Source organism: Paralichthys olivaceus, chromosome 3 (assembly GCF_024713975.1).
Source record: "Paralichthys olivaceus isolate ysfri-2021 chromosome 3, ASM2471397v2, whole genome shotgun sequence".
In the NCBI taxonomy this organism is placed as follows: domain Eukaryota; kingdom Metazoa; phylum Chordata; class Actinopteri; order Pleuronectiformes; family Paralichthyidae; genus Paralichthys; species Paralichthys olivaceus.
In genome coordinates, this window is record NC_091095.1 from 2,243,294 (window position 1) to 2,269,029 (window position 25,736).

Genomic DNA, 25,736 nt, shown 5'->3' on the forward strand with positions numbered 1-25,736 from the left:
ATCGACTCTGAGACTGATAAAGAGCAGGACTTGGCTGCTGTGCTGCTGTGCTGTGGAAAATAAGCGGTCGTCCTGCACAGATTACACGTGACACACACAGAAAACCAGGAGGAGACGTGAGCATCTTTAAATCGTTTCATTAAAATGAGATGATGTGTAGTTTCTGCAGAGTGACAGTGAGGGAGTGAGCCGCCTCGAACACTATTTAAAGTAATACTCTGACCAAACCAGACATTTTCAGTGAAGCCTCCCACAACCTTTCTGTGATTACTGCTCCTCGTTCCTTCTCCCAGACGCCTCTGAAGTGATCGTGAACATGCATCATTCACGTCGTCTTGTACTTTCCAACATCCTGCTCATAGTGAACTGGCAGATTCCAGAGCAGTTAGCGGTGAAGGGTCGTTGAACGGAGATGACTCATCTTGTTTCCTGAGGCTCGACTGCTTGTAGTAATTGCACGCAACTATTTAATCTGACATTGTTTGTTGCTCTCGTCATTTAAACTCGATCTGCTCTTTTATTCCTTCTGTTTCAGGTCCCACCTGAAAGAAGCTGGTGTTTGTATGCAGCACCATGAAGCACCAGTCGATCTCCCGGTGGTTGAGCCAGCTGGGACTGCCGCAGTACTGCACCGCACTGGAGCAGGAATATGATGGTGTAGAGGTAATGCTCATGCACATGAACAGGAACATGTTTGAGCTGTGTCCTAATGCAGAGGGACAACCTTCAGAGGCCTCGGAGCATTTGATCTACGTGTCCTTCGTAGATTAGGTCTAGTAGACCGTACAGACTGTGAAGGCCACCTGATAAGAAATAGCTTGTCCCTCGTTTGGCCTCTGCACCTCCTGCAGCTCGGCCGCCCACGCTGCTCTAGTTACCATCATCAGTGAAACCTGGGGTTGTTCGGCCTGATTCGATGGGTCGAGGAATGAAGGACGCATCTGTCAGGTGTGTTTGAAGGAGCCTTCGAAGTAAGAAAGCCTCGTCATCAGTCAGTGTTCCAGAGGATTTAGTCCCTGAATTGGGACACAGCTTAAAACGTACCAACAGGAACCAAACAAAAAGAGATAAAAAGCACGTCTGTTTTAAAGGATCTGATCATGAGACCATGTTTATACCATCAAATGTTTGTACTTTTTTCTGTTTACTATCTGGAAAACTTTAATTAATAGTTTCCCACCGCCGCCTGATGAAGTAGCCGATTCGAACGTTATCGCCACAGACCCATTAGACTGAGAGTTCACTGATGCGGAGGCTGATTTAACATCCAGCCGTGAACTCGCTTCGTTCTAAACGCTTAACAACCATTGGCTGGGAGCTGAGATTGATGAGCCAATAAGACGTGAATTATTCCATTACCCCTTGCTAATGTTTACCCAGAATGCACTGGTGTCATTAGTGAAGACATAATGGGCGAAACGTTTAGAAAGAGATGCAGAGAAACAAGTTGAGAAAAAAAAGTCTTCTCGTCTAATTCAACCATCGAGTGAAGACGGAAGTGTTCTCCTCGCGTTCCACAGTTCAACTCACAGACTCACAACACAAAATGAATCTGGATTTAAAGGGTCTCATATTTTATTATTTGTGGTGAGTTGGTGTGGACGGACATCGCGTTGGTTTTCAAACTAAAACACATTATTATGGCCTCTCTCTGAAACCCTGCTCCACCGCTCTCCCGTCACAATGGGCTCAGCAGAGCGTCGTTAACCGTCCTCTGGATATTATAATAACAATATTCGGCTCAGTGCTTCTTAGCCATCCAGGCTGATGTTCAACACAACACACAGTGAGCGTTAAAACCAACGCAGCCGGCATCACCACACTGCCATCACGCACCAAAGATCACTTCCTGACTCTTTTATACTTGTAACCTGTGAACATTCACCACAGATGAGTTTAGAAACCACCACAAAACTATTTTATGCTTCATTTTATTTCAAATTCGGCCAAATAATCTCAGACAAAAGTTCCCACACCACAAATATTGAATTCAAAAAGTTCAGATTCCAGCTGCATGATGAGGTGTTAAACGTGTCTCCTCTCTTCTCCTTCGCTTGCACCTTCATCGCTGCAACAACACTGACGTGAACAAAACCAACATTCACGACTGTTATGTCAACCGTCCACAGGTCTGGTGTGAGAGCTCATATTGTTGTTCAGCGCCGCGTGATCCGCAGAAAGAAAACATGTCAACTTGCTGCTGGACACAAGAGGGAGACGAGAGCGATGGTGGGAGAGGAGGAGAGAGAGAGAGGAGGAGAGAGAGAGATTAGGGTTGTGATATGCCAGACACACACACACACACACATAGTCAGTGCAGTCAACGTGCCACGACAGCTCAGTAAAGACACAAGTTAAAGAAGACAAAACATCAGCTGTGACACACACCCCTATACTGTGTGTGTGTGTGTGTGTGTGTGTGTGTGTGTGTGTGTGTGTGTGTGCGTTTGTGCATTTGTTTTAAAGTTTATTTTACTTTCCTGCAACTTTTGTGTGTGTGACTGTGCATGTGTACAACTGGCTGCTTTGTTATTCAGGTGTGTGTGTGTGTGTGTGTTCGTGTGGTTGTGGGTGAGTGTATCGCTCCTAACTTTCTGTATGTGACTGTATTTTTGATTGTGCACAGTTTCTGCTTGTGTGTGTGTCTTAATATTCACGTCCTGTGTGTGTGCTTGTGTCTTAATATTTGTGTGTGTGTGTGTGTGTGTCTTAATATTCATGGACGTGTGTGTTATCCAAACAGAGTATTGTTTGTGATGAACTCGGAGAATGGTCGTATTGTCGAGAAACCAAAACAAGGCCTTGCTTTGAGCTGCAGTGTCCTGTGATGACAGTGTGTGTCACTCACACGTGTGCGTCGGCGTTTTTGTGTAGCTCCATTACTGAACGAGGTTGAGCTCTGGTTCAAAGACTCCTTCTCTATTTCAGGGGTCATTTACGTTAATGCCACACCGAGGGTTGAAGTGGGGAAGGGTGTGTTTGTGTGTGTGTGTGTGTGTGTGTGTTTAAGACAGTGCCGTAATGACAGGAGCAGGATGAGGGGAGGAGGCGGCACACTTTTGGAAGATAGGCGGGCCCCAGCGGCCTCAGCGTTTCTTCTTCTGTTCTGCTGGAGCCACCACGTTGTCTAGACAGATTGTGTTTTACCTTTAACTTCCACCAGACAACACAACAGTAGCTACAGCTACGTTTACTCCACTCCAGGGACCAGGGTCTAAACTTTATTTCAATCTCCTCAATAGCTTGTGAAATCTGTTCCCTCACTTAAAAACTAGCATTTCCGATATTTGGAAGAAGCTTTTTTTTTTTTACTCGCGCTCGTCTCTTTTCCGAGTTTCCAAGAATTACAATTTTTATTTTCTTATTGCAGTGCCCCTCCGATGCTTCTCATTCTTCCATCATTTCATAAATGTCCCAAAATTAAACAATGCAAAGTAGTCGGCTATACCACAAAGTATATAACACTTATTTAATCCTATTAGTGATGTTGATATGCTTATTGAGACCAAAAGACTGAGGTTCCTTTAGTTTTTTGTTTTGGCCCCAGAGAGAAATGTTATTTTCCTCTCCAGCCTCTGTGAAGTGTGTGAGTTAGTGGAGGGGGTTACTCCACGGCCTCTCTTTGTTTGTGTTTGACAAGGTGGTATTTTAACGCCCCGCAGTTTGAGTCCAAACACCTGAGCAACACATGTTCTGTCAAAAATTAAACCCGCCTCTTGTCCGAGCCATAAATCATTGAATCAGGAACACAGTCGTACAACTTCGCTTCAATCAGCTCGTCCCTCTCTTTGTTCGTCGGGGACGCTCTGTAAATACAGGAAGTGAAACACGGCAGCATTTGACGGTGGCTCGGTCCCTTTTCTAAACCAGGACACAAGGTCGAGCCCTGCAGACGCCCGAGCAAAGTCATAAAACGTGAGGACGAGGGGTGGAGACGAAGGAGCCACCAGGAGGGAAGGGACCCGACAGGGGAGACATGTGAGAGACCGTCCTCAGCTATGACTGACTGTCTGTGTCCCAATTTGAGACCAAAGCAGTGACACCGGAAATATTCTCGTTGGCTCTTAAAGTGTCACATGAGTAACGAGACCATCTGACGCAGGTCAAAGTCAGGGTTGAGAATCTGATGAGTTTCGTGTCAAAGTTCACGCCGCAGCCTGAGGGACGGGGTCAGATCTCTTTGTGTCATTTTTGACTTCAATGAATTTGACAGGACTTTGGTTTTAATTTTTCCGACAAGTGGACACCACAGTAAATTTGAGAATGAGACCACGATGTCTTCATCCTCATCACGTGTAAAGTGCAAATCTGAAACAACTCAGTCCAGGTTTTGTTCGTGAACCAGAAAACCTTCTCTTGGCTTTGAAAACTATTTGTTGATGTTGTAGATTTGCTTCATGTTTCACGATGTACAGCTTTTGTAGCTGGAGACAGTTTGATGTTTGGGGGTCACGTTGGTGGCTGGAAGATGCAGTGAGCTCCACCACCGAGCCTTGATTATCAATAAAAAACTTCTGGTGAACATTACGCTGGTTTTGTGTTGATATCGAATGTCACAGTTGATCTACAGCAGGATCACTTCAGTGAAGCTGCAGCTGAGGGAAGAAAATTAATCTGCAACAAGGTTCCAGCTTTTCACATTTTTGCTGCTTCTCTTTTATGTGCACGACCTTCACCAAGGGAACGTTTGGTGATGTAAGGTTTTAAAAAATTGTGAAACCTCTCAGTACAAATATACGTATTGATCTCACCTCGTTCTCAGTGGTTGATTTAAATAGATTTTTTTAGTGGCAGCCTTCAAATTAACGAGGTGTGTGTGTTTATGTTTTCCAGGACCTGCTCCACCTCTCAGAGTATGACCTGCTGGAGCTGGGAGTCCACAATCACCTGCACCGCCTGCACCTCCTCACTTCTCTACGCCTCCTCCAGGAGCGTGAGAGGAGGAGAGGTACTCACACACACACACACACACACACGGTTGACCAAACATCATCTTTCCTTATCTGTGTGATCAGGTTGTTGGTTCTGGCTCCGTGTTGTTGAGGTCCCTACCATCTCTCTGTCTCTGTCTGTGTACCCAGAGAGTCGACAGAGACTGATAGCCCTGGTGTCATGTAAAGACATGCTCCTGCCTGGGGGGTCTGCCGGTGGTGGTGGTGGTGGTGGGGGTTGTCTGCGGGAGGACAACACTGTGTCGCACAAACACACACATAAGAGGGAATAGTTCCAAAGCTGTCAGTAAGTTGGGAGAAGAGTGCTGAGGCCGGCAGTCCCGCTGAGTTTAATCACGTCTAGAAGTGTGTGATTGAATGTCTGGATGTGTGTGTGTGTGTGTGTGTGTGTGTGTGTGTGTGAAGGTTCTTTGTTGTCTCAGTTTCCCATGCATTATACTGTGAAATACAACTGTTGTCCCGGTGACTGAGTCTCGCACGAGTCCAGTTTCTACGAGTGACGATAGCCCTTTGGTTAAGTCTCTTCATGTGGAGCACAGGGACACCTCTGCAACCGTTTGTAAAGACAAAATGAAAATGTGTGTTTTCATGGCTTAACAATGCATCTTCAATAACTCACACGAGTTGTTTTCATTGAATTATTTTAGGAAACTAGACTTTCTGAACGTTTTACACGAAGCATCAGCGATAAGGACATATTGTCTCCTCCGGTCTCAGCGTTAACCCGAACGTGTTGCTGAACCATCTGGAACGAAGGGTCTTTAAAAAAAAACAAAAACAGCCTTCAAGCTGCGGCGAGGGATCTTTTCACTCAGCGCCATGTTTTACAGATGTTACGTTTTCTGTTCATTAAAATAAGAAAAGCTTTTAAAATCATTCTGAAGAGAATGGGACATGTATGTACATGGATTCATGGAAAGAATCACTTGCACCTTTTGATTGACAAGCGATGTGTGAGCAACGAGGCAGGAATTACAGTAAACTGCAGGTGAGGACTTCACAGATCGCTGCGCCTGAAAACACACATTTCGACATTCCTGGGTTCAGAGTGCGGACGCTGCCGGAGCCTCGGCCTGCAGCTCCAGGAGCGTTGCTGAGGTGAAACAGCCTCTAGTTGAAATCACTCAGTCACCAACTACTGTGGTATTATCTGTCTGCCTGGCAGCCTGCCACCCCTATCATTACCACAAAGGACAGATTTGTTCAGCTAATGGTATATTACACACACACACACACACACACACACAAACAGCATCCTCCAAAGATGCCAACTCAACATTTGACCCAGATAAGAGCATTCCTGTGAGAGCACCTTCAGCATAAAGCACATGCAAACTCACTCACTGCGTCCAGGCACATGTTCTTTTCACCATATTACTGTTTGTTGGCTACAGCGTATGATTACAAGTCTAGAGTGTGTGTGTGTGTGTGTGTGTGTGTGTGTGTGTGTGTGTGTGTGTGTGTGTGTGTGTGCCAGGTACTTTCCCCGTTGGCAGAAAATAAAACGCAGCAGCGGAGTAGAGATGTTCCAATTAGAACAATTAGAGGGTGAACGAGCACTTGTCTGCTCATATTTCACATATTTGAGGTGTTTGAGTTTAAGGTTATCGAGCTCGGTCTTTGAGATTCTTTCACTGAACTTTAAGCTCAGCTGTGTTTCTTAAAAAACGGGGAAACTTCTTTTCTTTATTGTCAATCGACACTGAAGCAAACATCAGCACATGAATGATGTGTGTTTTAAAAGTACATTAATGGCTGACTTGTTGAGATAAGTGCTCTACAAATAAAGATGTTTCTGTCATTTACAGATGTGAAACTTAATTACATTGACTTTAGTCGTCATTCATTCATTCATTCATTCATTCATTCATTCATACACAGCAGCTGTTTTGTCCCTGAATTCAATGAGCTGAGGAAGTTAATAATGTGAATACCAGAAAGCACGAGCTTTACATTGTTCTTGTGTGTGTGTGTGTGTGTGCTAACAGGTGCTCATGCAGACAGTGTGTGTGCTTGTTTGTGTGTGTGGAGGACAGTGAAGTTACCATGGTGACAGAATACTCAGGGCGGTCCATTGTCCTAACACAAATTCATACTGTGTTGTTGAAGGGTCCAGAGCTCCGAGACTGAAGTACATCAACACACTTTATTTTTTTATGTCTTCACTTGATTCAACAAAACCAAACACACATTTCCATACAACTCTGTGGAGGGATGGGAAAGAACTCCTGTAAATCTTGTCATGGATCCCGAAAGAGGCGGATCCTGGAATTTTTCTTCATCGCGTTCTTTACCACAGTGCGACGGAGCTTTTATCAACATTTTCCCTTAGATGTCTGGGAAAACTTCATATATCTTGAAGAAGAAAAATCCAACTATTATCTATTGAGTGTCTGAAATTTGGTTCAGATCCAGGTAAAAATCTGGATCTGGTGAATTTAGACGTGGTTTCCTGAGGGAGCTGTTGGCGGAGGTACTATGTGCTAACTGAGTGACATTCTACTCGTGTGCATGTAGCTATGAACGTATAAATCAACAGCAGTGAAGCCACGATGCTGCAGTTATGAGTAATAAAAGTCACTCAGGGCATTTTGACATGTTTGTCTGTTATTCATCACTGCTGTCCATCGTGAACGAGTGTTTGAGGATCAGGGGACCGAAGCGTTCCTCACACAGCCAGGTGAATAAAAACGTTTCATACATATTTAGGGGAGTGCCATGAATGAATGCGAGCAGCTTAGCGTGGATAGCGGAGGTATGTGCCGTTCACTTCTGTTCGTCAGCTGTTTTTTTCAAGCCCAAACTTTCAGGCGCTCCCCGAGACTTATCGCGCCGTGACCTCACGTCGCTCACGACGCCTGCAGTTCAAATTGGCCTTGTGTCTTCAGCCAGCTGTTGCAGATCTGTTTTTTTAATTAACAACCTCTGAGGCAAACGCACGCCACATTCTTCACGAGCCAGAGCTGAGGCAGAACTGTGTGTTAGTGATAAATAGATGTCAAGAGAAGTACGCTTGTTCTCAGATCTCAATGTCCAGGGAATGAAAAATAACACAGATTTAAACTTTCTCTGCAGAGGAGGAGGAAGGATTGAGCGAAGATATTTAAGATACTGTAAACACAGTATTTTGCAACTAATACAAACACAGAAATTCCCAGCTTCATAGAATATTACTCTTCATTTGCAGAGGTTTACACATTAATGACCTTTACAGATGAAATCTTTTATGTCACATCCAGGCTGAACCAGGATCATCTCTGTCTGGAGGTGACGGACTCTGAGTTAATACCGTAAACATCTTGTTCTGTCTGCGTGTGTCGGTAACACCAACAGTCCCGTGAACATCCTGCTCTAATCTCCTGGATGTCAAAACAACAGAATGACACTGATCCAAGATTACAAAATAAGATAACGTACACTGACCTGGAGTTCTAAGTTTAAATAATGAAAAAGACGATGAAGAAAAATAAGCCACAAAACTAAACGACAAATAAAGATGGACGACGCGTCAGCTCCTTAAAGTGAAGCCAAATCATATGGATTGCCCCCTGGTGGCCGGCTGCAGTGTAGGTCTTTAAACCGTATCTCCTCCATGATGGTAGATGGGACCAAAGTAGAAAGTCAGTGGGTAAATTTTATCACGAGTGAAAACAGTTGATAGATTTAAATCCTACCTGAACGAACACATTTTGACAGATGCTATTTTGTTATTCCAAGACTGTCGGGCTGCGACCAGAGGAATGAGGAGTGGTCTAAACATTGAACTGTTTACACTTCACACTTTTCTGATTGGAAACACACACACACACACACTCACACACACGGAAACACAAGTATGTGTGTGCATAGATATAAAGGGGAATAAGGGAGTGGAGGAGGAGAACAGGGGGGAGGGAGATGATGAGTGGATGGAATGAGGGGGGAGAGAAAGTGGAGAAAGAGTGAGGACGATGAAATTAGAAAATTGGCCTTTGCAAAGTTCACATGGTCTTTTGAGGAGTTTCCAGAAAACTCCAATCTTTCATAACAACAAAGTGTAATAAATCAATAAGACTCAAATCCAATTACGCACAAGTTGCAGCTTCAGTAGGTGTTGAAGCCAACCCCATCTATTTAATGCTTTAGGAAACATCGGCGCCCTGCGGTGGATTGTGGGTCAGTAATTGGAAATGAGTGACTCAGCGCGGCGTTGTGCCAACACGGGATTTCGCCTCAGGGCCAAACTGCCAAAGTAGGGCTCGGCCCTAACGACTGGTGTTAACAGGAAGTGCAGGAAATGGCCGCAACGGTATCCGTGAAGTCACTTTCTGCAAAAACAGTTTTTTAAAAAGTGGTTAAATAAATATTTTGGTCTCTTAAATGGGAGCGTGAGCCTTGATGTTGTCAACTTCCTGCGCTGGACAAATGGTGCAATTAGTTCTTTACACACGATAAATCGTCTAAATATAACTGGTGAATTCCCACAGGAGGAAACGCTGCAGTGCTTCACATCAAGTCGTCGTCATAGAGTAACCCTAACAAATGGAAATGTTTATCATGATAACTTCCATAAATATTCATATTGCAGGAAGTAGAGACAGAATTAAACAATAGAGGAAGAAGAGAACTCTCAGGGTCTTCACCGCCGACGATATAATGTTTGAGCGACGAGGACGTTTACTTAGCGAACTGGTGGAGTGCGTGTAACGACCCCTGTAAAACCTCAATGCGTCAGAGGCGTGCTGGTCTCACCAACCAATCACTGTCACATGGGTGATGACGACAGAGCGCACGCACGTCATATAAAAGCCTTAAGTCCGTTTGTTGAATTAAAATGTGAAACCAAAACTAACATGATAAAATGATGAACGAGGAAATTCAATTCTGTTCTCATGAAATATAAAGGTATGGTAAGGCAAGACAAATTATAAAGGTAACTCATATATGACAGCATCAACATTATTTAGATAGAAGTTAAATAGAAAATTTAAAATAAGAACATGAGCATGAGATCGTTTCAGGAGCTGGGAAACAACAAGATGATTTAATTTCACCAGTCAAACGATGGAAGATCATCAACGTGACGTTTGTTCTTTATATTTTCTTTAAAACTCACCAGAAGGTTCATTCACACACTAAACCTGTTGAGATCTTAAATCACCTGGACACACGTCAGTCAAGGATTTCACCTCTGCCCCTCCGCAGGGCATGTGTTTTTGGACGGGGCCCAGGTGAGTCAAGAGATGATTCCAGATTATTCTCCTGACTCACTGCAGCTTCCTGGAAACACCACCCTCACACATACATAAAGAATCCTGACGTGTGTGTGTGAAATAGAACTGACAGATGCTCAGGGAGAAAAAAATGACTCATGGAAAAAAAAATACACAATCCAGCATTGATTTCCATATTTTTTTTGTACATGTTTGTGTACTTGTACTGCAAGTAGATTCATATTCAGGTACTTTTCACTAATACTCCCCTGGATATATCAGTAGATATCTGCTCCACTCCCAATTCATTGCGTCACGTCTTGACTTTGAGGAGAATCTTGTGAACCTGTATCGACCCACTGGTCTAAAAACTACGTCATTTGGTGAAAACTATTGGTTTTAACGATTTCATAGCTGCTGATCCTTCTTGTGTTTGACGATGTCTGATGTGAGTCAGTGAGACAGGAAGAAGGTGTGATGGAACGATTCCACAGATTTTAAACAAACATGTTATTTCACCTGTAAAACCACATAATGAAACCAAAAGTGTGGAGCTGTCTGTTCTTGTTATGAACTGTATTACATAAGTTAATGAACGCTGCAGTGAGTAAGACTGGTCGAGGCTCAAATTACTATGTTTAAACATTTAATGGATGTTTGTTAGAGTCAAATATCGAAAATAGTGAAGAATGAAGAATGCAATTCAAGTTTATTTATAAAAAATATACTGTGCATGTTTGTTTTTAAGGTTATTTTGCTTTCCTACAACTTTTGTGTGCATGCATGTGTGTGTGTGTGTGTGTGTGTCTCCAATGCGGGCCATCTGATCATCCCAGATTTCATAGCAGCAGCAGGATGGGCTCGTTGTATTGTCTGAAAGGAAACACACACACACACACACACACAGAAACATGCACACACACACACACACACACACACACGTGTCTGGGTGTTATCAACTCTAGACAATACAGAGGAACAGGAGGACAAAGACAGGGGAGAGTGTCGTCCTGAGGGTCGGCCAACACTCTCTCAAACACACACACACAAACACACACACACTCAACATGACCTCATACCTGGTGTCATGACACCTCTACTCTTCTACTCGTCTCACCACATGAAATTCATCCACTTCCACCAACATTCCTCCATGTTCCACGGCGGCGCTGCTCGAACGCTCAGACCCGATTTCAAACTCAGGACACTGAGTTGATTTACGTTCCAGCCAACACTCGTCTCCAGCAGTTAAACTTCACGAGTCCTGAGTGCACCTCACACACACACACACACACACACACCCATACCCCCCTCGTTATCCCCGGTCCCTGCAAATAGCAACATTAGGTCACATCTAAATCTTCTCTCTAAAGTGCCAGAGCAGTCGCTGGTGTTGGTGCAAGAGGCCGCAAACAAAAAGACTTGGAGCGTGAAATATGAGGCTGTGCAGAGAACACAGGAGGGAGGTGGGGGAGGCTGCAGGAGGAGGAGAAGGGGAGTTTTCTTCAGTGCTGGGGGGGCAGGAGTGGAGAAGAGACAAGTTGGGTATAAAAAAAAAGAGAGAGAGAGCCAGAGAGAAAGAAAGACAACTCCTCCCAAACACAGTGGAGCAGGAGGAGGGGCAGGGGGCTGCAAATCACTCCCCAGAGAGAGTCAGAGGAGGGCAGGGCCTGGGATCTTAAGCTGCTACTTGTTGTTGCCTGTCTGAAGGAGCATGAGTGTGAGTGGAGTCCTCCAGCCGGTCAGTCAGTCAGTCAGTCATTCAGTCAGTCAGTCAGTCACGTTAACGATGAATAACTCTGATGCAAGCAAATAGAGATCAAATACAAACAAGAGGATTCAGAGAGGAGGAAGGACGAGGTCACTCTGACAGGTAGGAATGAAAATTAGTTGTATACAGTAGGTGTGTGTGTGTGTGTGTGTGTGTGTGTGTGTGTGAGTGTGTGTGTGTAGAAATGTGTGTAACTGGACAGACAGAGGTGAGACAGTTATCTTTTCTTTTCATCTCCTCTGATGAATTGATTTTTTATTTTCTTGTCTTTGCGTTCTCCAGACTTCTCATCTAATTTCATGCCCCTCATTTTATTCCACCTCTCTCATCGTGTCTTGCTTTTCTTATTTCACTTTACCTCCCTCGCCCTCTGCTCACCTCTCTGCCGTCCGTCTCTCCATCCCCCTCCTTTTTTCACCCTGAGTTGTTGACAGTTTGCACTGAGCCAGATTCTCTCAGGGACTTTTTCAGCAATAAGTTGCCATCCCAAGGCGCAGGGTGTAACCGTGGTCTTTGGGTTTGGTGATGCTAACTCTGGAAAACCCAGCAGGGATAATCACATGAGATACGACAGACGAGACCAACGGTTCTTTCATTTGCTTGTTATTGTATTTACTTGAATAAGTTTTCTCACTTGGAACTTTTAGAGATACAATAAAGGCTCCTGCTCATCAGGGATTGTTTTACCGAAGCAGTTTGAGATCAAATCTCCGGGATGAGACTTGTGATAAATGATGTGACGCAGCCGTGCAGCAGTTTAATGTCACGGCGACATGTGATGAATCAAAACAGATCAAATCAAACAAACCAGGAAACGTCTTTTATCAGGAGCTTCACTTTCCAGCCCGAGAACATTTTGTCACTGTTTGAAAACCTTGACCTTCAGTTACAAGAACACGTCTTTAAACAGCAAACCACCCACAGGGCGATGACAGACTGACATGTGTGTGCATCTGTGTGTGTGTGTGTGTGTGTGTGTGTGTAGGGTCACTGCCATGCATGTTGTGCAGATGAACACACACACACACACACTTGCAGCAGGTGGTTTCAGACATTAGTCATTGTCGTGTGCTGCTGAGTTTTAAACTTTAATTAAAAGTTGAAGTGTGTCTGCGTCAGATTCAAAGAGCTTTGCTGTGCGATGGTTATGTTGTGTACTTCCAGAGGCAGAGCTTTGTGTGTGTGTGTGTGTGTGTGTGGTGTTGTGTTACTTGCCCCACTGGGATGAGGTGGTTGGTATTCCAGCCAGCCGTCAGCACTATGTGACCTGATGGTCTCTACAAAGACCGACTGACTCACTGACTGACGGACGGTCTGACTGACTCCAGGGCCTGAGAGTAGATTTATGGTTCATGAGTAGCAACACAACTTTGTGCAGAAGTGTTGTACTTTTCTCTGAACTACTTTTCTGTCTGCTGTTGAGAAAAACAAATCACACTGATCATATGATAACGTTAGAGAACAGGATGGATATGAAACATGGAGCAGGTGTTAAACAACTTTTATTTTATTACTAATTAATGAGCCGATTACTCTTTAACTTTTCCTTAACAATATTGTCTTTTTCCGTGTCATCTGAAGGATGGAGTGATGTTAGACATGAAGAATGACTTGTTGTCTCCTAGGTTACATCAATATATCATATATAAGTTAGTGCACAAGTACAGACCTTCACACGAAGCATTTCACTGACGTTAGCGAGAAGTTAGTGAAAACACAAAGACAATGATAGATGAGGTCACAGGTGAGACTGTGAGATACAGAATCAGGACTTATAATGTGTCATTGCTTTTATTTTAAGATAAGATCTCATGTGCCACTGACGCACCGACCGACTGTGATCAGTGAGTGTCCACAGACAACACAAACACACACACAGACACACACTGAGGGTAGACTTTGAGTGAAGGCTGGAGAGAGAGAGAGAGAGAAAGAGAGGGACGGAGATTCTATATATTAAATGGCAGACACCGCTGTGGGATTTAATAACAGCCTCATTAATATGTTGCACACATACTTCACACACACACACACACACACACACACACACACACACACTGGCGGCCCCACGCACTGAAGAGCGCAGTAGGACACTTCTCTCTCTCTCTCCGACCAACAAAGGCCGGCTCTAAACTGTGGTCATGTGACAGTTGTTCCCATTGTTCACTTCTGACCAGGGGTGGTTTTGCTAATGCACTAGTGTGTGTGTGAGTGTGTATTGGTGTGTGAGTGTGTATTCGTGAGAGTGTGTGTGTGTGTGTGTGTGTGTGTTTGCATGCCTTAGCAGGAAGACACTTTAAGCCAGCAAGAGGAAAACCCTCATTCCCAAGCATGATGATGTTTGTGTTCCTACTCCCTATTGTGTGTGTGTGTGTGTGTGTGTGTGTGTGTGTGCGTGTGTGTGTGTGTGTGTGTTCTGAGAGACCAGTCTAAATTATTATTTAGTGTTTATTATTAAATCTTCATCCAAACCTGAATATCTGATGCTGTTACGTTCCCGTGCAATGATTTTTAAAACTACTACATTCAGAGGATTAACAACAAAGCTTCCTGACTCCTGCTTCTCCGGAGAGAAAGACGAGAGACAACAAAACATTAAATTCAATTCAACTGACTCTCATATGATTAAATCGAGTTGTGTCCTCAGCCCATGAGACAAAACGAGAGCTGAGGAGAGAGTGAAAGAGCGAAGGGAAGAGAAGAGAGTTTGTTTTATTGCGGCTGATCCGTTCTAATGAGCGGCCTGCAGTCTAAATGTTTACACTGCCACTTCCTCTTCCTGTTAATCGTTTCCCACCCAATACCTCGTGTGTGTGTGTGTGTGTTCTCATCCCAAGGTCTTCACTAGTGTCGGTGACAAAGTCGACCTCATTTCAAAGTATTTTGTCTTTTAGACCACAAGGAAAAATAATATTTGGTTTACTTGCAGGAGTTTATTCAATAATAGAGCTGCAGAGAAGGAGACGCACAGTCAACAGCCTGGATCAGTGTGGGGGGGGGGGGGGGGGTGGAGGTTATATTTAACTGTAACCATGCGTACACGCATTATTTACGCCAGGCTTTTTAAAGTGAGGCTATTATTTGTAAATGATGCATGTGTGATAATGTCCAGAAATGCTGTTTTCAGACAGGACGTATAAATCCTGCTGTGGAACTCAGCTCTCATAAGAAAAAAGCTCTAGAATCTTTAAGTTGACTTACTTGTCCTCTACGTTCCACTTTCACGTCCGCTGCGAATTTAAATCCTCGCCCACTCACTCGCTGTGGATTTGTTTCTCACATGGGATCACTCGTTGACTGCATATCTGGAAGCAACGTATTTTTATGACCTGATCGGAGCTTTTTCAGTATAAACCTCATGAGGCATGGTTTAGGTTTTTAGACATGAATTGACTTTAAATAAAAGTTTGTCTGTCCACGATGGAGGGAGGCGCGGAGCAATGTCCCGATAAGAATAGTTTCATGAGAGCGTGACGTGCAGGAAGAAGTGACTGGGCACTGAACAGCTGTAGGGAGGAGAGAACAAGGCCGGCGAGGAAGAAAGAGGGAGAAAGACAAAGGAGACAGAGTGAGGAAGCAAAAGAAGTGCTTACATCATGGTGGACAGACGGAGGGAGGGGATGTCTCTGAGGAAAGATGGATGTGTTGGGAGTCAAGAGGACAGAACGACTGAAATAAGGCAGAAGGTGAAGTGAATAGAGCGGAGGGAGGGATGGATGGAGAGGGTGAAGAAGGAAAAGAGAGATGGAAGGAGAGTGAGATTTCTCACACCTTCGCTCCCTGTAGAAATAACTTCCTGTTGCTCTCAGCGCGAATCGTTTATTTATAAGATTAATTGACAGAGTATTCATGTGCGTAAGTGCTGTCTGCACCCGGGGAGAGTCGAGCCTTTCTCCTCTGCAGGAAGGCGTGTGTGTGTCTGGCAGATGGTCAGGGACACACACACACTCACACACACACACACACACACACACACACACACACACACACACACACACACACACACACACACAGATGACCATCCCTGAAGGTCTCATAATAGGTCTTTCTCCTGTTGTCGTTCAGCCTCTCAGAAGAATCCCCACTCTGACCTAACATGCCTTAGCAGGACTTTTACAGTGTGTGTCTGTGTGTGTGTGTGTGTGTGTGTGTGTGTGTATTGACTTGGCCAGCTGTTCCTTTCTCTAAAGCATTTGCATTTTTATTGACATTCATCATCAGAAGCTCTCTGGTCTCCTGCAGCAGCCGGGTTTAGTTTCATTGTGGGAGACGTTCACACAGATGTGCTTCTCATTTTAAAAAGGTTTCAGATAAGAACCTGGAGTAAATCATCTTTATTCTCATTAACAATGGCCGTGTTTGTAAACAGGGATCAGATCCTCTCTGCAGTTTGCAGCTTCACAGTGAAGTGAGGGATTAACTTGAACAGACGATGAGCTGGAGCTGTTATTGAAAGTGTTGTAGTCTCTCATCCACGTTAGTCAAAGCCGATAATGTTTATTTTTCTCAGAGATGGAAACTGAAAGTAAAAAAAGTAATTTTTACGTTTTAATCTTGATCTGCAAAACGTTTGGAAACAGCGATGAAGTCACACGTTAGATTCCTGATTCGTCTCGACTCGACTGTGGTGGAATCAACTCATTTTAAACACCCACAGTTCCACCTCGTCGTTCGTCCAAGAAAATAAATACCTGCTCTTATTTTTCCATCATTGTTATTTCTCATTTGTAATATTTTCTGTAAAGAACAACTACAGAGTAAAGTCTGATACCTAATATACTGCACACACGTGCAATATGTCAATTTATTTTAAAGCTGTAGTTTGGATGGTGATAATTTTAGTTTTACAACGAAAACAAAAATACTCTTTAACTTAAAACAGCAGAACTGTCGGACTTCATCTGCAGCGTCGAGCCCCAGTTTAACTTGCAGCTACTGTCTCCGATCATAATCAGGTTTCTTCAGACGGAGACACGACAACAAACAGCAGCTTAGTGGCTCGCGACGGATCCTTTAGTTTTCTGAGATTAACAATATCGGACGAGTTTCTCTAATCTCCGACATCCATCTGTTGACAGCTCAGGTTATTTTAGTTTGTACGGTGACTAACTGCCTCCTGCTGAGTGACTCAGGGCAGATGATGGCGTCCAGTCATCACCACCACGCAGCACGGGGGAATTTATCAAGATCCCGATCCAGTGTTTTCCATCACTGCCAGTCTATCTGTCACGATCATCTCTGTGTAATCACACCCACTTGTCCGTCTGTCTGTCTCTAGACCACGTCTACAATAACTCAAAATATGAAGTTGTAGTAACGTGTTTAAAGCAGTTCTCAGAAGGATGTGATGCTCTGTCTGTACCTGAGGTGGAGTCAGACCTCAGGTGGTTTCTCGTCCTTCAGACTCATCTCTGGTCAGTTTTCACAGATGAAAATGTCCGAAATCTTTATTCTACGTACCTTTAGATTTGAAGACACAACAACAAGAACATTTTCCGACAGTGTTTTGTATTTTGTTTACAGCACATAGACACTAACGTCGGCCGTAATCATCAAAAGCTTCATTCAGTCACGTGTTTAAAACGTCGTCCGATCTCTCGTGATTTCTTCAGACGTTTTCTTTCTGTATTCTCTCTCTTCAGCTGGAACATTTTATACACAGGACGCCACTTTTGGTACATCTTGTCATCTTTGACATTTGCGTTCTTTCCTTGCTCTGAGATGTTGAACTATTGTTTGACGTCCTTTTCTTTATGCTATTTTCCATCTGTATCGTCCTTGACGCCACATTGTGAGGAGCAGAGAATCTTGGTTGTTTCTTCCACTGAGCAGAATAGTTTCCTTTTAAATCTTTCAAAAACAGAACAATAGGTGTGTTAAATATCAGATTGTTTATGTTTTACATTCACTAGTTCAGAAAATCTTCAGTTGGAATCAGAATGAATAGATTTAAGTATTCTTAGCGTAATTTCATGCAGACTTTTATTGTATTTAAACGACAAATACTTAGATCTTTGGTAGAATCCCCTCACCAGCCATTCAAACGTTGTGTATAGTCAGTGTCACATTACCAGGCTCAAAATACTTCTACTATGTAATGACAAGTTTGATCTCCCCCCAGGCGATGTGTGTATTTCAGTGTGATGATGATGTGTAAGGGTATGTGAGTGTACGTCAGTGTGTGTTTGTGTGTTTCGCATCATGTGTCTGAGTGTGTTACGTCTCACTCTCCTGTCTTGTGTTACCTGGTTACACAACTGTTCTCTCCAGGTTAGTGAAAGCACGTCAGGTTACGACACCAGGAGGACGTTAGTTCATTACCTGACATGTTGTATTTATCACTTTAATAAATACATTTTAATATAAACTCTGATTTATCTGCAAGTTTGTTGATATGACGCAACTTTTATTTTACAGAATAATGTAGATAAGACATTTATATCTTTGTGTTTCCTTCCAGAGCTGAGGATGATGGCCGAGGGGCGTTTTGCGAGTCTGCCCAGGTCGCTCCATGCACATCACAGCCTGGAGGGCGGCACCCCCCACCCTGGGGCCCCCAGCAGCAGCTCCTACTCCTCCAGGAGGCTCCAGGCTTCGCTCGCCTCCTCCATGGACCTCCTGAGCTCCAGGCCTGGGTGAGATGGTCGCGTTGACTGAAAAATTCTGGGTCTCTCTCAGATAATGACTCATATGAGCCTAAATACTTTGTGCTGGCATTTCTTTCCAGTATTTAGTCTTTTCTAGGAGCCAACTCAGCCTGAGGAGATTCTTATAAATTGATGAACAAGCTGGTTCCCAGGAAAACAAATATTAAAAATAATCATATTCTTCGGTATCCCCTCCATAATAAGTGGTTGAAGTAGTTCAGAAACATTTGAAAACAAACCCACAAACCATAATTTAATCCTTGACTTAAAGCCCAAACTTTTCAAATATAATGCACCAAATGTCAGGAAAAAATAAAAACAAGGGGATGCAACAATCTTTCCATTTGTTTCCACTAAAGCATGGACAGCACGGCCTCCTACCTCAGAGCTACGTCTGTGGGATTGAAACATAAAACCAAATGATTAAGAGGAGATTTAAGTGGATATGATCCCATCTGGACGAGGATTTCTTTCAAAGCAGGAAAATCTTCTCAAATTCTTCCTCTTCTTTTTCTTACCCCTCCCCCAGTTTTCCTCCGGGGCAGAGCCCGGGCCTCTCAGAGTTGCCCGCCGCCGCCTACCAGCCCACCTCCATCCATGGGACTATGCCTCGCCGCAAGAAGGGCGGGAACAACCTCGCCCACGGGAACTACACCTGGGACCCCAGAGCCAATCACACGCAGGCGTCTGTGGCTCCTGGACACGTCCATCAACCTCTGACGTCTCCGCTGGTTCAAAATATCATCGACGACTTCCACGGATACAGGTAAACACTGATGAGGTCTTTATCAATCAGTTAGCTTATCTATGATGCTAACGACGGAGGTGAAAGAGAAGAGACGTGGATAAAAAACACAGGACAATTAAAGAAAGACTTCAGTTAAAGAAAGACATTTGTCTTTAGGGTTTTTAATATTTTCTATTATGTTCAAACATTAGATTGAACAAATGATTTTGTGAGTGTCAGAGTCTTCAGGCTCTGGAAAAGTAAAACTTTGAGAGGAGAGGTTGGGAGGTGGATGGAGAAAGGGAAGGTTGTAAAGCGAGCCCTGAGGGGGGGTGTAGCAGTTAGCTCGACTTCAGAGGGAACACACACACACACACACACACACACACACACACACACACACACACACACACACACACCTCTTCCCTCATCATGTCCTCCCATCTTTCCATCTCTAGTGTAGAGTTACAACAGACTGTATCTGATGTAGCCAGACTTTGTGTGTGTGTGTGTGTGTGTGTGTGTGTGTGTGTGTGTGTGTGTGTGTGTGTGTGTGTGTGTGTGTGTGAAGCCCCCAGCAGTTGGGTTACATTTGTAGGTCAGGGTGTGGCCGGACAGATCACAGATTACTGTGAACTCTTTGTCCGTCTCTCCATCTCTCTGCCTCTGAGCTGGATACATTTCACAGGCCGCTGACATACATCAGCACAATTTGTCCAGGTCGCATTCAGCCTCTGCAGCTGGTTCGATACCGAAGCCCTCATGCTCTCGCTCGTTGTTTGATTCATGAGCCACGAAGTTTGTGCAGATTTTCTCTTTTTGAAATGTGAGACTCAAACATAACGTTCCAATTGATCTCTAAATGATGTGAGTGAAAGCAGACAGGTTGGTCCTTTAACATCAGTGATTGTCTGGAGATCAGAGAAACAACACACAGGTAGACTTATAAACTTTATATGAGTGACGCATGAGTAATTCATGGATCCTGATGAAAAATAAAATCTGATATATTAAGGTGACGCTTACTGACTTCAATTCAAAATTCTGTGCTGCTATTAATAATTAGTAATTTCACAAAGTATATCATACAAGTACAAATACAACCTGGACAGTTTGATCTCAGGAAAAGTTTCCCTCGTGGTTTTAACTGGGGATAATTAAAATAAACTCTTTCAGATTTATTTGGAACAGAAAACCCCCATTACTACTTTTCTTAATGTTATTATTAAAGACAGAACATCTAAATGTTCAAAAACACTCATGTTGTTAAACTTCTCTGTAGATATGAGGCCGTATCTTTGAGGTATGAAACCACTGGCCAGTTGGTCTTGCATCTCCATCGCTCATGCTGTCAGCTGACCTTTGACCCCTGACCTTCTGCTGCACTAGCTCCCCTTTGGTCATCTTGTCTGTGGGCATCTCTGCAGACCACCAGGAGAGGAGGAGGGGGAGGGACAGGAGGGGGAGGGATGGGAGGCAGACGGATATAGCAGAAAGAAAGAGTGAAAAGTAGAAAGAGAGGAGGAACAAACCAGATGAAGTTAAACTCTTTTTAATTTTCCTTTTATTGTGATTGTGTTTGGATCAAAACTTCAAACCATCGTTTCAACAGTTTTTAACTTTCAGGAGAAACTTTAATTAAAATTTCTTGTTCATCAGCTGCTAAAACAATTTGCTGTGCAATTTTAGAAAATAGAAAACAGAACAGATTTTGACAGTGAGCTCAGACAGTGGAAGCACAGTGACCTCTGTGGGCCGCCTGCACACCCTGCACGCTGCTCATCCCTCTCCTCCTCTCTCATCCTCCCCCCTCCCACACACACAAACATGGTGCAGTCCCTAAGTGAAGCCAGTTGTGGTCTTGCTGAGTATTGTGTGGTGAAGCGCAGAAGAACAACGGTAGCCAGAAAAAGACTGTGGCGAGCGCGTCCTGCCGCTGCCCTCCCTGCTCCTGTTATTCATTTCTTTCCTCTCTCTCCGTGGCCTCGGCTGTTTCTGTCCTCCTCGCTCCTCCGGCCTCTGTCTGTGTCGCAGGTCACTTCTGTGGTGGCATCGACGAGAAGAAGAGAAAAAAAAAAAAAAAATCCAGTGTCTGATGTTGTTTCTGCAACATGAGCAGAAAAAAAAAAAAAGGCAAAGTTAGCTGTGGTCGGGTCTGTGTCGTCTGGAATGGTCGAGCATCACGCATCCACGACACGTCTCATGTCTTAAAGTGCTGAAATCAGGATAATTAAACTGCTGTCAGCCGTCCGCCTCTTGATGAGCTGGATGTGAGACGCCGACTCCTTCAGCTCAAGTGTGCGAGCTTGACCTTTGACCTGCCTGGAGGAGAAATGGGGTTTTTCCCTCAGTGGAGGCACGTTCAGCTGCAGGAGGGTTCACATGGGTGTTGTCTGGTATTTGGTGGTTGTCGCTGCACCCCCGCCTGAGACAGCAGAGCCGGGCCAGGGTTACGAGGGGCAGGTGGTCAGCTCGGTGAAGGTGGTGAAGGTACAGCCAACCACTTGACCCCAGTGAAGCAACACACACACACACACACACACACACACACACACCACTGCTCCAGTATCAAACCGAACTGTCTGGTTTTAGCTGTTTGTTTGAGACCACAGAAACGTCCTTCATCACTCTTCTCCCTCATCTTCAGCAGCAGCTAAATACTAAACTAAACTAGAATAGCACCAGTGGTGGTGCAGTGTTCGCCTCACAGCAACAAGGTTCCAGTTCGATTCCCGGCGTCACCCAGTGTCTACTCTAAATATGTCTGATTATTTTTCATCATGATTCATTTTAAGAAAATTCCTGGGAAAACTTGTTCTGTCTCAAGGTTGTGACAGAAATTGTTGCTCAGTTGGTGCTAAATAACAAACACAAGCCAAGGAAGTGGAAGAGAGGCTGGTCCGGTGAGCACTTAAACTTTATCTCTCAATGTTTATCACTTCCATCTCAAATAATTCAGTCCGGATTCTATTCCTCATCTAATAATAAAGGATTTAAACGTTTTTACAAACAGCCAATGTGTCGTCTGCTGCGAGGAGCACACACTGCAGGTTTGTGTTGATGCACTGTGTGTGTGTGTGTGTGTGTGTGTGTCAGGATGTGTTGGATTAGAGCTCCGCACACCTGCAACAGGAGCGGTGGCCACGCTCCGCTCTTCCACAGAGGCCTGAGCCCTCCACCTGTCTGAATAATGACGGGACATTGTTGTGAATGGAGGCTTCTGTTCAGTTACATAACTAAATCCTGCTCATTACGTGGAGCCACATTAAAACTGAGAGAAGCTTAGAGCTAAACTTATTTGGTTTGGTAAGTAATGGAATGTGCTAATATTCCCGTGGGAACACCAGCGAAGGCTTAGGGGATTTTAACTACCAACCTTTGCGAATGTAGTCGGGGATTTTAACCTAATTACCTCCTTCGCTAAGCCCCTGGCTGTTCGCCTCCTGCAGAGAGAGGAGAGAGTACGTGCACGAGTAGTAATTAACACACAACGCCAAAATAAAATGTTTTCTGACAAAGTTTTCTGACCTTTTAAAAAAAAAGGAAAAAGTTCAGTGGGGAGATGAGGTGATGAAGATGGAGACTGAGGATGACGAGCTGCTGTGTGTGTGTGTGTGTGTGTGTGTGTGTGTGTGTGTGCTCTCTCTCTAACCTCTCTGTGAATTTGTCAGTGGACTCTGAAGGGTAGGCGTGTGGCTGCTATGTGTGTTGTGGTGGGGGAGGAGAGAGAGCGAGGGAGGCAGAGAGTGAACATGTTTACCACTGACGGAGAGAGAGAGAGAGAGAGAGTCCCAGAGTTTCAGCAGTTCAGTTTTTCAACTCCCTCCGTACAGATCTGAACCTTCTCAATCTAGAATATAGCTCATGTGGACCTGGGACATTTATTTTGACCCTTTTTCAAAAAGTGTCTCGTCTCTCTTGAACCACAACGAACACAGTTTTTCAGGAGAAGCAGCATCAGCACCAGCTTGGGACCAGGTTTGGACCCAAACCCTTGATCTGTCTCCAGCGAGGAGCTAAGAGCCTTTAGCCTTTCAGAGACTTCTTCGTTTGTCCGGGAGTGAATATCAGCAGGGGGGGGCGGACGCAGGAGTTTGGGTTCCCAAGTAGCGAGATGTGCTCTCTAAACCGGACCTTGTCTCTGTCTGTGTTCCCCAGGGAGCCTGCTGCCGGCCTGGATGCCACGGTGGACTACGTGAAGGTAGGAACAACCAGATGTGATGCTGCAGAAACGTCACCACAGCAGCTGTAATTACTGCCAAGTGTTGAGGTTTGAAATCCTGAAAGTTAGAAACCCCGAGATGTTCTGCACGGTGTGTCTTAACACTGTGTGTTGAAAGACACCGTGTACCGAAGGGACGTCGAGTTACACACAGTTTTAAAACGATAACAGTATCTGTGGACGGGTCGTACAAAAACAAATGATGCACAAACACAAAGCAAAGCAAGAGAAGTAAGATCCCGTCTGTTCGCAATGCTTCTTTATTCAGAATAGATAAATCTTCGGTGTTCAGGTAAAACAAAGGTCAAATGTAAGAAAATTGACTTTATTGTAACTTAAGTGACAAACGCAGGATGTGAAACATCATTTACATCTGCAGTGTAAACCAATATCCGCCGAGCTGCGAGGATAATACAACTTTAAATCATACAAACTGTCGCCGTGTTGATGTTAACCTGCTGGAAATCATATTAACACATACACACACACACACACGATGGCTGAGAGGTCATTCTCTCGTCACTTTATCATCTCACCTGACATTTGATTTGTTTCTGTCCGTGTCTTTGCTTTCCTCTCTTATTTTTGGCTCCGTGACTTTCATCGCTCCAAAAGATAAGAACACAACGAGCTGAAACGATGAGCAGGAGCTCTAATCTGTGAATAACAACCAAGTGCTGAGAAATAAAAAGCCTGAGATTCTTAGTGTTGACAGATACGACCTGGTTTAAATCAGAAATAACAAAACAATAATATTGTTTTCGACCAATTGATGCTTTTGCATTTGATAATTTTTGGTCTGTAATTCTTCATTTTGTCACATTTTCCTAAAGTTCCTCCATCGGTACAAAAGTTTCGTTCATTGAAAAGAATGTTCAATAATTGATCCGTGATTTTTTCCAGACTAATCAATCTGTGTAAGCACAGACCGATCGTTTCAGCTGGAGTTACATCACTTCACATCAGCAGACAGCACATGTCCCAACTTCATCCACGAGTCTTCACCTCCTTTCTTCTCCCATCCATCCCTCTTTTCTCATCCATCCCTCTTTTCTTCCAACTATTAGCTCATATGATTGGATGCTGTCACCTTAGTGAGAAAAGCAAACTCAGTCCTTCCCACGAGAGCAGGCTGCACATGTGGGAGTGAACCTAACCACACACACACACACACACACACACACACACACGCACTCTCACACACACACAAACAGCACTTTTGTGTATTTCAAATTAGGGTTGTGAGCAAGTGTCAACAGTGTGTGTGTGTGTGTGTGTTGACCACATATGGAGCTTCTGTATCAGTGTATTGTAGAATATGTTTGAAAGTGTCACCTCTGGTCCTCCAGGTGTGTTTGCACTTATCCATGCACACACACATGCACATGCGGCAGCAGACAGTACACGTGCTCCGTGTAATATCCTGTGGTGAAAGGTCAAAAGCACATTAATGGTGTCTGGGCAATGAGCCTCGTATTGTTTAGTGCAGTCAGGCCTCTGGTTGTGTACAGTGTGTGGGGCGGAGGTTTGCAGGGGGAGGAAGTGTCTGTTGAGAACGATCGTACAAAGTCATCACTCTCTTCTCTCCGCTCGTGAACATTTCCAGAGCTGCGTGTTGGATGTCTGAATTCTGCTCCATTACAGGTTTTTAATTCCCTCACAGACAGGAAGTCGATTTATCTTTGAAGTGATGGATGCTGGGTTAAATTTGAATAGTTCTCCGAGAGAGAGAGAGAGAGAGAGAGTGAAGTAGCTGCAGGATCGTTTCAGTGATTCATCAGAGGAAAAAAAAATATCGTATCTGCAAAGACACAAATAGAAGACGGAGAATTTCCTCTGATGGATGATGGTTCACTGTTGTTCGCTCTTTCATTCGTCGTACAACAGGCTGTTACATCAGCACGTGAGCGAATCGACCAGGTTGTGTTGATTCAATGCAGAGAAATGAAATATCTCAACATTTAGCACAATTTAGTTTTCAATCAGGAAGTTATATCTGAATAAAGACAATACACACACACACACACACACACACACACACACACACACACACTTAAAGGCTTAAAATGGGATTTTACCCAATTCCAGTTTTTATTGAAATTGTAATTGGTGGTTTTGCTTAAATTGTGGATATTTAATCTTTTATGACTATTTAAAAATCGATTTAAGACTTTTTATATGTTTAAATAGTTTAACATTGTTATGAATTTAATTAAGTTTGGAGC

The 25,736-nt window shown here is 44.0% G+C and overlaps 1 protein-coding gene across 2 annotated transcripts in view; it reads left to right on the plus strand.

Moving 5' to 3' along the window:
* bcar3 (BCAR3 adaptor protein, NSP family member) overlaps nucleotides 1-25,736 on the plus strand; it is a 51,551-nt gene that overhangs the window by 5,741 nt on the left and 20,074 nt on the right. The window contains exons 2-6 of one of the 2 annotated variants that reach the window (XM_069520657.1): nucleotides 536-663; nucleotides 4,834-4,948; nucleotides 18,376-18,550; nucleotides 19,092-19,328; nucleotides 23,448-23,490. In XM_069520657.1, coding sequence (XP_069376758.1) covers nucleotides 574-663; nucleotides 4,834-4,948; nucleotides 18,376-18,550; nucleotides 19,092-19,328; nucleotides 23,448-23,490 — 660 coding nt within the window. In that variant the 5' untranslated portion in view covers nucleotides 536-573. Of the gene's footprint in view, nucleotides 1-535; nucleotides 664-4,833; nucleotides 4,949-11,793; nucleotides 12,018-18,375; nucleotides 18,551-19,091; nucleotides 19,329-23,447; nucleotides 23,491-25,736 lie in introns of those variants that run through there. The other variant, XM_069520664.1, reaches the window with a different exon arrangement.